Below are 12,896 nucleotides of genomic sequence, written 5' to 3'. Positions count from 1 at the left end.
CTTACACAGATCCAGGAGACTTCCCTGGAATGTCAGGAGCCTGTGTGATGTTTGAAAACTTCACCATTGCTACCACTTTTAATGGAAACTTAAATTTTATAGTTATTGATGCTCTTTAAAGAAACATTCACGTTTAAAACTCAAGGGCTATTTGTGATCGGAGAACCATTCTGACTTTAGCTTGTGGAATTTAGAACCAGATGCAGCCTCCAGCTTAAACAAAGAAAAGCTACCAGTTTATTAAAGGGTTAGCTAAAAATAACAGTAGCTTCCTGACAAAAGGACTAAGCATCCACACTTGTGGGACTTTTCACAGCTTTTTGTACAGTCTTATTCTCTGGACAGGGTGAAAAGCTACTTTCCATCCCTGAAAGGGCATCTCTACTCTGAGGTCACAAAATTGTTGTGATCTGACAAGTGGCCTAATACAGTACCGTGGAGCAAGGACATTCTTTGGTTTTAACATCCTTCAAGACATAAGGAAACATAATCCCTATAAAAATCTTCCAATACACTCATAGCAAGATGCCTTTCCTTTAAGGTTTTCCCGAACTTGCAGAAGCAGGTTCAGTGACTGCTGTGTGCTGGGTGTTTTTCCAGGAGAGTAGTATGAATAACTTCTCAGTGCAGAGTCTCTTTCTCTGGCAGATTGTGTCATTGCAATGAGACATTGCCTGTGTTCAGACACAGGCTGGATGCCTGGTTGTCTCTTCTTGCAGCTGGAAATGCCTTGGTCTAAGATTTCAAGGCTCACCTCCAGAGTGACTCCTGCTTTGATACACTGTTGTGGTCACTGCTGCTGAATATCGCATGCTTGATTCTTGAAGGTTTGGAAAATTTATCAGCTAAAACCTCCAGCATTTAAACTTGGGATTTCCAAACCACAGAAGAGAGTCGACAGTCTGGCTAGATTCAAAGACCCCGGTGTGAGGAGAGTGAATTCACTAATCCCTGTCAGCTTACATATTTAAGGTTTGCTGTCCTTAGTCCATCCCTCTTCAGTTTCCAAGGGTATCCTTGTCTAAGTTCTCATCTTTCAGAAAGTGACCGACTTACTCGGCAGTATTCAGAGCTAGAACTTCATAGAGCTGGCAGGTTTGAGGGATGGGACGGGAAGCACATTTGAAGGTTGGAAAGCTTGCTCCTCTCGTTGCTGGCCAAGATGGAGCCCAGCTTGATTGTGAAAGTACAGTGTGGAGAGTGTGGTGTGGACAGATGTGTTGACGTAAAGTACAGTTCTGGGGCGTGTGGCAGTGTGACAGTGGGAACTGGCACAGGAGTGATCAGAATGTGCGGATTGACACTCACCTACAAGAGGAAAAGCAAGAAGAAAGCAGAACACAGGGCTGTAGGCCAGGGCGGGCTGTGGTCTCCTTTCTCCCTGAGGTCCTCTGCAGGGCCTGGGAGTCAGTGGTACTGCCTGGGCCTTTCTGGGTTGTGGGGAGGGGGTTTGGGGAGTTCTTCTCCCGGAGGAACCTGGGAGAAGCTTTGGCAGATGATCACATGCCACTTGTAATGACTTTTTCCTCAGATGTGATGTAACACGTAGTTAATAGTGATTTCTCTTCTGATATATAAAACCAGGAATCAATGTACCTCGGTGGGTGCCTGCTTTGAGAAATACATTTGTGCAGTGTTTTGATAGTTCTCAAGAAAGATGGCCTTGTTCTCTAATTAGCTATTGTTCGTTTACAGCTGTTCCTACAAAACAGCTGTGGGTACTTTTTCCTTTAGAAGAATGCAGCAGAAGGTTGGGTTCCAGTTGGCTTAGAAGCTTGTCTAATCAGCAGCAAGTTATGTGCAGGCCTGGGGATGGGCCCTGGGGTCATTAGCCTCCTTCAAATCCACCAGCAGTGAAACTGGGGAGATGTGTAGGTAAGCCCTTAAGCTAAAAATAGCCTTCCTTATCTTTTTAATCAGGAAATACTTTGTGTCTAAATCTTGGCACTCTACTTAGAAAATCTTCTCAGAAAAATGTATTGTGAGTCCATTAAGCACTTATTTGGGGAATGGGGGGGGGGGGGGTGGTGTTAGAAATCAACTTTGTATCTGACAGCCAGGAAGACAGAAGATAAAGCCCGCCACAAGCACGGGGTCTGAAGAGAACAGTCTACTGTAGGAGCCAAGTGTTGTTTCATTTGGAAAAAAAATCTACTTCAAGAAGACTTTTCTCAGGGCTGGAGAGATGTCTCATTGGTTAAGGGCAATGGCTGCTCTTCCAGAGGTCCTTAGTTCAATTCTCAGCACCCACATGGAAGCTCATAACTGTCTATAATGGGATCTGATGGCCTCTTCTGGTGTGCAAATATATATGCAAAGTACTCATATACATGAAATACATTTTTAAAAAACCTTTTTTTTTTTAATTAAAGTTTCTCCCATGTCTGTAGATGCTCTCTAGACACAGTCAAATAGCAGGTAGCAGGTTGTCATTCTTATTTTAAATATAGCTGGTACAGGTGTCCCTTCAAGTCACGTCCTAGTGAACTGACACTCGCCATTTAAAAAATTTATCACTCCTGAGTTAAGTTTACTGGCAGGCTGTTGGTCACCGCTGGCACTACATAAGAGTAGGGAGCTATGAAATGTTCTCAGATGGCTTTTCCTACCTCTCCCCCCAGCCCAGGCACTGCGTCCTTCATACACTTGCAAAATGTATACACTTTGTTAACATGCAACTTTTGCATTCAGAAGCAACAAATTACATTTGTCTGAGCAGAATTGCTGTGTGCATGGAGGGGAAAAGTAATTTCTCCGCAAGCAGTTCCCGTTTCCTGCTCCTAGCCCAGGCTGTGGTGGCAGGAGTGGAGCTGGGGATGGCAGCGGCAACCCAGGAAGAGATGGGTGCAAGCCGCTGGGTTCTGGCAGCATGGGTTTGTAAACAAAGTGACACAGAGTGGGGCAGAAATTCCAGTGGGACCAGGCAGGAGACTGGAAGCCTGGAAATACAGCACAAAGCTGAGTCCCGTCCAGATGGTGTTTTTAATAAATGTATCAGGCTCATATGAAAGACAGTAATGAATGTTCTAAATGGGGAGTGGGCCCGTTCCTCTAGGGAGAGCAGCTGCACACTGTCCCTGTGCTGCAGCCAGGTAGGGACGCTGATTCTTCCCAGCACAAAGACCGCAGAAGGTATTTTGACTCCTATGTATTAGGCAGGCCAGGTAGGCACCATGAGGCTTGCATTTCTAGAAGAACTAATAATCCAAGTGTTTCTTGCTGTAAGGAAGGAAATAGCCTCTAGTTGGTATAGGTAGTAGTGACATTTGGGACAAACATCTCCTGTCACAGCTCCTATATGATTAACTTGGGAGAGGAGAAAGAATAAGGCCAATATTGTATATATACAATATATTGTATTAAAAATTTTAAAACAATAAAAATAATTCCCTGGGGGGAATAACAGATGAAAGATCTGGTTTTTTTTTTTTTTCTTTTGGTTTTTCAAGACAGGGTTTCTCTGTGTAGCTTTGCACCTTTCCTGGAACTCACTTGGTAGCCCAGGCTGGCCTCGAACTCACAAAGATCCTCCTGCCTCTGCCTCCCGAGTGCTGGGATTAAAGGCGTGCGCCACCATTGCCCAGCGAAAGATCTTTTATGTCTTTTAAAGCCACCTTCCTTTTTCCACTCCAAAATGGTTTCTTGTCCAAAGTATTTTACTCTACTGTGGGTGGCCAGACTTTGTTCATAGATCAGATTTTGATGAAAGACGTTATGAGGACAGAAGGGCCATGTGCTTATGTAGCAGTTCTGCTGCCAAGGCCGCTGGCCCTTCCCTGTCTAGGTCAGGACCCAGAGATTGATCGTGCCTTACTTTCCTAAGGAAATTTCCCCCAAAACAGTGGTGTTTGTCCGCTTTCATCCGTAACTTCAGATTTGTGTGCCTTTGGAGGAGGAACTGTGCTTACAAGATGTGGTGCCACAGCCTCATAGAGCAGTGGGAAAAGAAACAAGAGCCCCCTGCCCTTAGGAAACTCACCTACTACACCTCAGGGCAGATTAGCCAGACTTACCTACTGCCTTGGATATTAAGGACTGGGACAGGGCTGAAGTGATTACCATCAGATGACAATGGTTTACAGGAGGCCATCACCCATGGTTTCTGGACCCACATCCGTCCTCCCCGTCCCACTTGATGGCATCAGTTGCTTTTTGCATTGATCCAAACCAAGAAGAAGGAATGGAAATGAAGAGGGGCAGTGTTTGCTCTAAGAGGCAGGAGATGGAGTTGGCTTCCAAGTAGCTTTAGAGTTCTAAGAACGGCTCTCTTGAAAAGAAGCGTGAGCATGATTAGATGACACGGTGTAGTGGTTACCTTGGTGTGTGCACATGTGTTCTGTGATTGGCTTCTTCTAAAAGGCCTAACTGTCATTGTCTGGCCTGGCCTGGCTTCCCAGTGAACACAAGGCCAGGTTAGCTGTAGCCTGTGACAGTCCCTGGTGTCCATGGCTGATCGAGTCACATCATCTAGGGGCAAAGTGCTGAGGCAGTCACTTACAGCGTATGTGGGAATTATTGCACTCTGGAGTCTGCAAAGACAACTAGGAAAACCGAGTTGTCTCCCAAGCATGTCAGCATTTGAAATAACGATTGGCTCGGGGTGGGAGGGCAGAGACTCACCATCTTTGATTTGGTCTCCCCCCCCCCCCCCCCCCCCCCCCCCCCCCCCCCCGCACCCTGGAGCTGAGGACCAAACCCAGGGCCTTGTGCTTGCTAGGCAAGCGCTCTACCACTGAGCTAAATCCCCAACCCCACCATCTTTGATTTTTATAAATGGTGTTAAAAATGTGTGAAAAAATTCAAACATTCCTGTGTAGGAAAGTCCTCTGAGCACTACACATCGAAGGTTTGGAGAGTGGAAGGATGGGTACACTCATCAGGAATTAGAGCATCACCAGACTTTGGAATCTGTCCTCTAATAACCCGGTTAGCACAAGAGAAGGGAGGAAATAATGGAGAGAAGAGCTCAGTGAAGCCGGGAACAAAGAGTAGACCTTCAGTGTTGGCTCTGTGAAAATCCTGCGAAAGTGGGCAGATGTGCATAGGCGCAGATGAAAACAGAAGAAATATGTATAGGAAAAGGAGAAAAAAGATGAAAATGGGCAATTTACAGAAGAAAGATTGAGGGTAATTTTATAGGAGAAAAGGGAAAATAAAGTTCATTTGACAAGGTGAGAGACAGAACCCATACTGATACACCAATCACTCCCTGCTGGTTTGGTTGACTTCCTGAGTGGCTGAGGAAATGGAGCAGTGAGTGGAGAGTGTAAACTTTACAAGTAATTTGATGACTAATTTGTAAGATCTATGGAAGCTGGAGGCCATACATCCATAGCATCATATCCCACCATACCCATGAGTGTATTTCTGTCTCTGTATATGTCTGTACATGCGTACGTACATATATTTACATGTTTCTTTAAAAAAAAAAAAAAACTCTTACCTAGAAACTTAGAAGACACTTCTCTTTGTCATGGCAAGGAAAGAAAATGTTAACAGTCTAAATGTCCCTGGGGAGGAGATTACATTTTATAATGTCCATAGATTGCACATAGGACAAGGTGACTTTGTGCCCTCCTTTAATCCCAAGTTAAGTAAGGCCATGTAACTTGCAGTGGACAGTGAAAGGTGAGTAAAGGGATGTGCCCCTTTAGGAAAAGCATTTTAAGAGCTGCTGTCGTTGTACTGGGACCTCTGGACGGTTTCATCAGCAGAGGCACCTGGCTGATGGACTGCAGAACTTGAGTGTATGATAATGTGCCTGAGGGCCGGCCGGGGCTGTGTATTTCCGCCAGGCTACTTCCCAAAGCTCCTGGTCTTCTGCTTCCTAAACCCTGCCTTTCAAATCCCAGAAGGCTCCTTTTCCTGGGAGACAGAGGCAGCAGGCTTTACCCTCCAAGGATGGCATTCACCTCTGTTTTAAGAGTCATAGGGAGCTTCTTTTCGAGCCCTCTTTCTGCCACGAAACCGTCCTCACGGGGCCTTGCACGGTGTTTTTACTCTTGCTGCGGTCCTTGTCTGTGGGTGGTCTTCCTTGTCTAGGGAGCAAGACAGTTCGTTGTCAGGGACTGGAGTGCAGGCTTGTCCCACTTGGAAAATAAACTCACTGTTATAGGACAACATGAAGTTACTTACTCTGCACCACTAGGAGCCCGAGTGTTTTAGAACGGGGAGTGGTGGCAGTGTTACTCACTGTCTGTCTTTTCCGAGTGGCTAACAGTAGATTTAGGTTAGATGACTTGAATGTTTAAAGAGGATTGTAGGTTTTGATTACCTACATGAATCCTCAGCCCCAGGGCTTCTCATGCCTTTGTCTTTTACCATTCCCATCTTAGTGTTTCAAGAGTCTCTACATACTGAGCAGCTGTAATTTGGTGGGAGCCCTTGACTTTTATAGATGAGCAGGTTGATATGGACTTGAAGTATAGAGAGACTCAGAATCAAAACACAGCTGTTTTTTCAAGCCCCAGCAGCTCCTGAGCAAAGGAGGGCCCCTTTCTGGCCACGCAGTGCAAACACAGCAGAGTGGGTCGGGGAAGCAACTGCATTCTGGAGAGGGACTGATAGCATGTCTTGGGCCCCTTTCCCGCTCTACAGATTGTGTGCTGGATGCATACGTTTCCACTCGACATATATGTAGCTGTAGCTCATTAGACCATTACTGGCTTGATTTAACTCCCAGAAATGCATTAAAAAATGCATCTGAACTGATGAAAGTTTCTTATTGAGTTATGTTTTACAGTGTATTTCCACATTCTGTTATCATGCTCTTTATAATGAAATACTTAAGAATTAATTGCTTCATATGGTTTGGATATTCCAGCCCCAAGTTCAGTTTTTGTTTGTTTGATTACTTGGCATGGAAACTCCTATCTGAAGATAATGGAGATGTTCTAGTTTCCCTTTTATTTTGATCTGAGATGCTAATTAATTAGTTTTGTTCTGAGCATGCTGTAGGGATATCATGGCTTCTCTTATTCTGATGCTGGATCTCATGCTTTGGATTCACAGTTCCCATGGAGAATGTTGCAACAATCGCTGATTGTGCCAGTGTGATCGAAGGAGTCAGTCGGAGCCGAAATGCCTTGCTGAACGGGGACACTAAGAATTATGACTGGGATTCTGGCTATACGTGTCACCAGCTGGGAAGTGGTGCAATTGTGGTTCAGCTGGCACAGCCATACATGATTGGGTCAATACGGTAAGATTTCTTTGCATTTGTTAGTTCAAAGAGTACAGATACACATAATCACCAATAGCTTCACAGAAGAAATTCTGCTATTTATTATAAATCTTGGAGGCAGGGCAGGGAGATACCAGCTGTCCGTTTGGAGTGTTCTGAAATGAGACCTGGAGTCAGCAGAGAGGAGAGGACTGACTGAGAAGCCTCTCTCTGAGGATCTTACTCCTCCTGCAGCTGGAGACTTACGGGGTGATGTTGGGGGCTGGTGTGGGTAAAAAGCTGTTTTCAGCTTCCATAAACACCTTTGCATGTGAACTGGAGACCCAAATAAGAAACGTGGTTCTAAACAGTCTTTTTAGTGGCCTTGTGTTTGAGTTTCTTCTTGACCCGTTTTGTTTTAAGAAAGGAGCTTTCACTTTGCTTGACTTACAGGATTTTATTAGGTTTTAAGTTTGAGCCTGGTGATATTCCCAGAAAGTTAGTTCTCAAGGGTAGATACTGTTGGTTTACATCTGTCCGCTTTCCCCCTCCGCCCATCTTCTCCCCTCCTCTCTCCTCCCTAGCATCCTTTCCCCTCCTGTCTCCTCTCCCTTGGTTCTAAGGAGGCCTTTGAAGGGTTCCTATAGGAAAAAATAAGTATCTGTCTACCTCAGTCTGCCGAGGGTAGAGGTGTTGGCAGGTCGTGACTGCCCCCCACCTGGTGCTTTTCTTCACTTGGCTTCTTCCTCCCTACTCCGTCTTAGTCTGGAGGAAGAGCCAGCAGAGGAAAGTAGACGGAGGCAGTGTAGCAGACACAGGCCGTCCTGTTTTTGCTCAGGACAATGACCACAGCTCACTGCTGCTCTGTGGTTCCCACACGTGCTGAGGAGTCAGTGCTGGATGTCTTGAATTGAGACTGTTAGATTTCTTCATTTCAGTTAACCCCATTTCGTCAAGAGCCACATCATAGGCAAAGTATCAGAGGGGATAGATAAGGTGGGGCTAAGCACAGGGCTAGATGAACTCGCAAGCCGTGCTCCTTTCTGAGCTGTGTGCATTCGCTACTGTGTTCTCATGGACTGCCTAACAGGCATTCCTAGGACTTTGGTCATGGGTGATGTAAGCTGTGTCTGTAATTCCCTTTGCAGTCTGTCCCACCTCACAGATGTGCTGCTAACAGTTGTCTTTCCTTTGTCTTCTGGCACCGTCTTCCTACAATTTCTGGAAGATTACCAATCGTGTCTCTGAGATTACATCTGCAATTTCTTGCAGCAGGCTTGGGGTATAACTCATCTGAGCCAGAAGACTTGAAATCATTTAAATTGACTAGACACTTTCTCTCACTTCCCCTGTTTGGGACTTCAATTTTCCCTTTATTATGTTTGTTCTGCCATTTCTAATTTGAGGACCAGTCTTCTTACCAATGAAGATTGAAGCAAACAGGCAACTTGGTACCTCTGTCCAGTCTCCTTAATGGCTTCTGAATCCCGTTCACTTATCTAGTACTGGGTACTCTTCCCTCCACCACACCATCTCACTCTGTCCATGTGTGTCTCACAGCAAGCCAGCTAAAGTGGAATTCCGTGGTTCTTCCCCTTCCCGTCCCAGTCATCTTACTTCGTCTCAGGATTGACCCTTGGTTTGGTGGCACCAAGCCAGGACCACAAGGTCTTCCTAAGTTTGTTCCCCTCTTGTATCTCTCCCTTGCTGCCCAGAAGTCCTGAGGGTCCATGCTGCTGCCTCCTAAACAGCTCCCAGATGCCCCTCTTCGCTGTCCCACTGTGGAACCCGGGAAACCTTTGTCTGCCACTTCTTCCTCTACATGCCCCACCGTTTACCCTCTCCTCCCCACCACAGCAACCCTGACTCCCTTTGCCCAAAGAGGTGTGGTGAGTCCCGAGGAAAACAGTGTTGGTGACCTCTGTTACAGCCTGGTCTCTTGTGTCTTCAGCACCCAAGCTGCTCTGTCTGTCCGTCCGTCAGTCTCTAGGTCCTGTACTCCTATGCTTCTGAGTCTTGGCTCAGACTCATCCCATTCGCTTCACTCTTTCCCTCTTACGCTCCTCAGTGTTCCTGAACCCACTGTGGGAACACCGGCCATCCTCCCATCATCCTCTGCGCTTCCTGAGACACCCTCTCGTAGTTAGGGTTCTGTTGGTGTGATACAATGCCACGGCTGAAAGCAGCTTGTGGGATGAAGGGTTTATTTCAGCTCTAACCTCCTGGCCCACACCCTGTCACTGAGGGGAGTCTGGGCAAGAGGTCAAGGCAGGAACCTGGAGGCAGAGCTGGAAAAGAGGCCGTGGAGGAGTGCTGCTTACTAGCTTGCTCCTCCTGCTTTCTTACAGAACTCAGGACCACGTGCCCACGGGTGGTACTGCCTCTGCTGGGTGTAGGACTCGTGTTATTTGTTCCAGTTGTTGACTTGTCCCTTCCCTCCCAGCCTCGCTTGCTGCATGGGGTCTGAGGTGGCTCAAAATCAGTTTCTCATGCCGGGTTGCATGTGCCTCTGAGGTAGTCTTTGTGGACAGACTGAGAATTACAACCGGGTTTAAGAGGAAATTTACAGTTTTAGATTCAGCAGAGCCCCTGGGAGATGGTTGCCAGGGTGATAGCTCAAGCAAACAAGGTTTGTCCTGGGGCAGGGCCACCTTGGCCTCTAGCTCTACCAAAGACTTGAATTCTGACTCTGTCTCAAGCAAAGTCTGTGTGACTGGGGCTCCGGGCAGATAGAATGGGCCCGCCTGGTTTTGTCTAAGTGTGGAATGAGAATGGTTCCTCCAAACAGTCTCTTTTTTCCTGACTCGGAGGAGAGACGATGAGCAGGCACACAACCTGAGGCAGAATTGTATATCTCATCACAGTGTGGCGCCTCCAACTTCCCGAAGCCCACTGTTGTTTCTTCAGTAAGAAAATCCATTCAGCTGAAGCACTGTATAACTAGCCAGGCATTCAAAGAGGCACGTCTTGGTGAAGCTGACATTGTGTTGTCAGGAACTGCATTTGCCTCTTCTGTGACATTATTAAGAGGAAAGGGAGGGAGGTTTCCTGGCCACCGATGCCCGTGAACAGCACTGGGTATCTTGGCAAGTTGCAGCTACAGCAGGTGATGTGCCCAGGTAGACATTTATTGATGGGAAACTAGGTCAGTGGCACCTTTTCCTGGGGATGACAATTGACCGGCAATGGGCTGATTAGTCAGTAGCATTTGACCCACAACTTCTATTGCTCATGATGACTAGCTTGCTTTCCTTGTCACTGTATCTGTAGCTACCCAGCGATTTGGAATCCACACCTACAGGGCAAGTGTTAAGAGAGCTGAGATTCATTCTCCCCAGCACAATGGCTGCAGAGCTGGAAACCTGGAAACTCACCCCCCCATCACATAAGCTTTGAAAATACCGATTTCTTTACAGCTGGTGACTTCTCAGGCAAAGGGCTCAATGGTTGATGTTCTTTATTCCTCCTATGGTACACAGTGTGCTATGGATAAGACCTTTCCTTCTTTGAGAGCTTGCCGTGTGGTTAGGCAGGCAAGCAGAGCTAGCTTTCCTGGCCTCCACGGTCAGCAGAGCCCAGTCCTGCTAGTGTGTCTGGATAAGTAAGTGCCCTGTGGTTTCCTAGGAAGGGTGGCTGGAAACATGCTCTCCGATCATCTCCCTATCCCATCATTTTCTTTCATTCATTCCGCAGACACTTGGCTCTTTTCTGTGTGTCAAATACTGTGGTAGATGCTTAGGGTACAGCATTGAGTAAAGAAGCTGAGCACTGACATGCTCTTGGAGCTGACATTCAGGGCAGAGATGTAAGAAAGAAGCAAGCATGTTTATAGCATCTCAATTCTTGCAAGAACTACGAGGAAGTCAGGGGGAAGAGGAGGAGACAAAAGGAGGAGACAGTTCAGTCTCAGACTGGGTGGTCTGAGAAGGGGACCTGTAAGCAGAGCTGAAGGACAGTCAAAGCAAGCACCCCTGGAGATCCAGGGTAAGTTCCACAGACGAGCTGCCAAGGCCTGGTGGAGGGAGAACAAGAAGCAAGGCCTGTCAGATTTGGGGGTTTGTTACTGTCTCCATATTTAGCACCAACTCCCCAGACCAACTCCCCCGGCACTCCCGTCACATGCTTTATGAATGCCATGGGAGAAGAGGAAGAGATGGGGGCCTGACCACAAGGCCCTTGAGGTGCCTTCTTGCCCTGCCTGGGTGCTCCAGTTCTGGAAGAGCCAGCTTCCAGCATTTGCCTTAGGCAGGACACGCCTCCAAGGTGGTGGAACTGGAAACAAAGCAGCTGGTCCTTGTTGCTAGGTTTACAGGCACCACAGACTTTACTCACTTTTAAGAAGAAAGAGGGATTTCCAGGAATGTGCCTTAAAAGTAGGTAATTGAGTAGTAATTATACCATTTCCATGGCATTTTAAAAACATTAAAATTTAAATAACAGGAAATCTTCAGAGGCCTGACCACATAAAAAGACCAGGCTAGAGTCATAATAACTAACCAGATCTGTTGTGTCTTAGTTTATAGCCCCCCTGTCACCTTAGTTTAGGACTGATTCTCTTTCTGCTTGCTGATGGAGAGATCCGGTTAAGTGCCCTTACGTCTGGGAGGGGAAACGAAGCGTGTTATGTAATGAGCTCACTGAACACCGCCAGCCCTTCCCAGCTGATAGATGACAGACCTTACCTAAACCCTAACTGTAAGATAATCAATTAAATTAACAATTTTTACATTAGCTTGGAAAGAGAGGTTTTGTAATTGATACATGCAATAGTGTCAGTAAAATACCCATAATGCTTTAAATAACAGACCTAATTGTAAGTAAATAGGCTACCCAAGGAAGGTCCAATGTCAATAGATGGAGCTAAATAAATGCAGATCAAGTCATTAATAATGCAAGAACACTCGTGAGTCCTCAGTTGGAATATACACATGTATACAAACGCAGTAAGGTTACTGAGTGGGTCTAGTCCAAAGGATATTCTTGATGGGTATTCATAATCTCTTTAGTCTGAGGTAATGAGCTCTCTCCTATTTTTCAATAGGGAGAAACTACCCACCTGTGTGCCTCCTAGATAAGATAATCTGGGCAAAGAATGGCCGAGGCACAAAGGAGTTCGTGTCCTCGAGTTACTCCACATGGGTAAAGGGAGTAGCAGAAGCAGAAGGAAGTGTAGGCAGAACGGACTTACACGTGCCGCCGGCCTTTCCTTTGAACCTGTTTTGCTTTTTCTGGGAACAGTTAGGGCCACACTGGGTCAGCTGCCCTTTCATTACTGAACAGCTCTGTCAGCTGTAGGCTACCTATTCAGGTTGTGAGTTCTAAGGACCCCCCTTTGACTGCAATTTTTCCTTCTTTCGGCTGCTTACCACCTTGCCAGAGTGTTACTCGTCCACTCCTGTCCTGAGGGACAGGCACAGAAAGAAAGAGGAATTGGAGACCATTCCATTTTGTCTCCTACTTAATAGCTCTATTAAGGTTTATTCAATAAGGGCGAGGAGAGGAATTGAAGTTCATGGTTCAAATAATAGTTTATAATTATTCAAATCTTTTCTATTTGTGTGAGCCCATCATTTCCTGGAGGATCACAGAAAATCTCAAATTGAAGATAGCGATTTTTTAATATTGTGATGGACTTGGTCTCTGTAGCACATTCCAAGCGCCTGGTGTGGTGCTGTGTGCAGTGAGTTCATAGTAAACACTCATTGACCGTACTGACAACGCTGTGTTAGTGCAG

The 12,896-nt window shown here is 46.3% G+C and overlaps 1 protein-coding gene across 2 annotated transcripts in view; it reads left to right on the top strand.

Moving 5' to 3' along the window:
• The window catches only part of Btbd9 (BTB domain containing 9), a 369,270-nt gene that overhangs the window by 267,532 nt on the left and 88,842 nt on the right, over window positions 1-12,896 (top strand). For both annotated transcript variants that reach the window (XM_052744486.1, XM_052744488.1), the window contains exon 8: window positions 7,012-7,201. In XM_052744486.1, the coding sequence (XP_052600446.1) occupies window positions 7,012-7,201 (190 nt within the window). The remainder of the gene's footprint in view (window positions 1-7,011; window positions 7,202-12,896) is intronic.

This window comes from Peromyscus californicus, unplaced genomic scaffold (genome assembly GCF_007827085.1).
Source record: "Peromyscus californicus insignis strain IS unplaced genomic scaffold, ASM782708v3 Scaffold_19__1_contigs__length_69161282, whole genome shotgun sequence".
NCBI lineage: Eukaryota > Metazoa > Chordata > Mammalia > Rodentia > Cricetidae > Peromyscus > Peromyscus californicus.
This window is presented reverse-complemented; position numbering and strand designations above follow the sequence as displayed.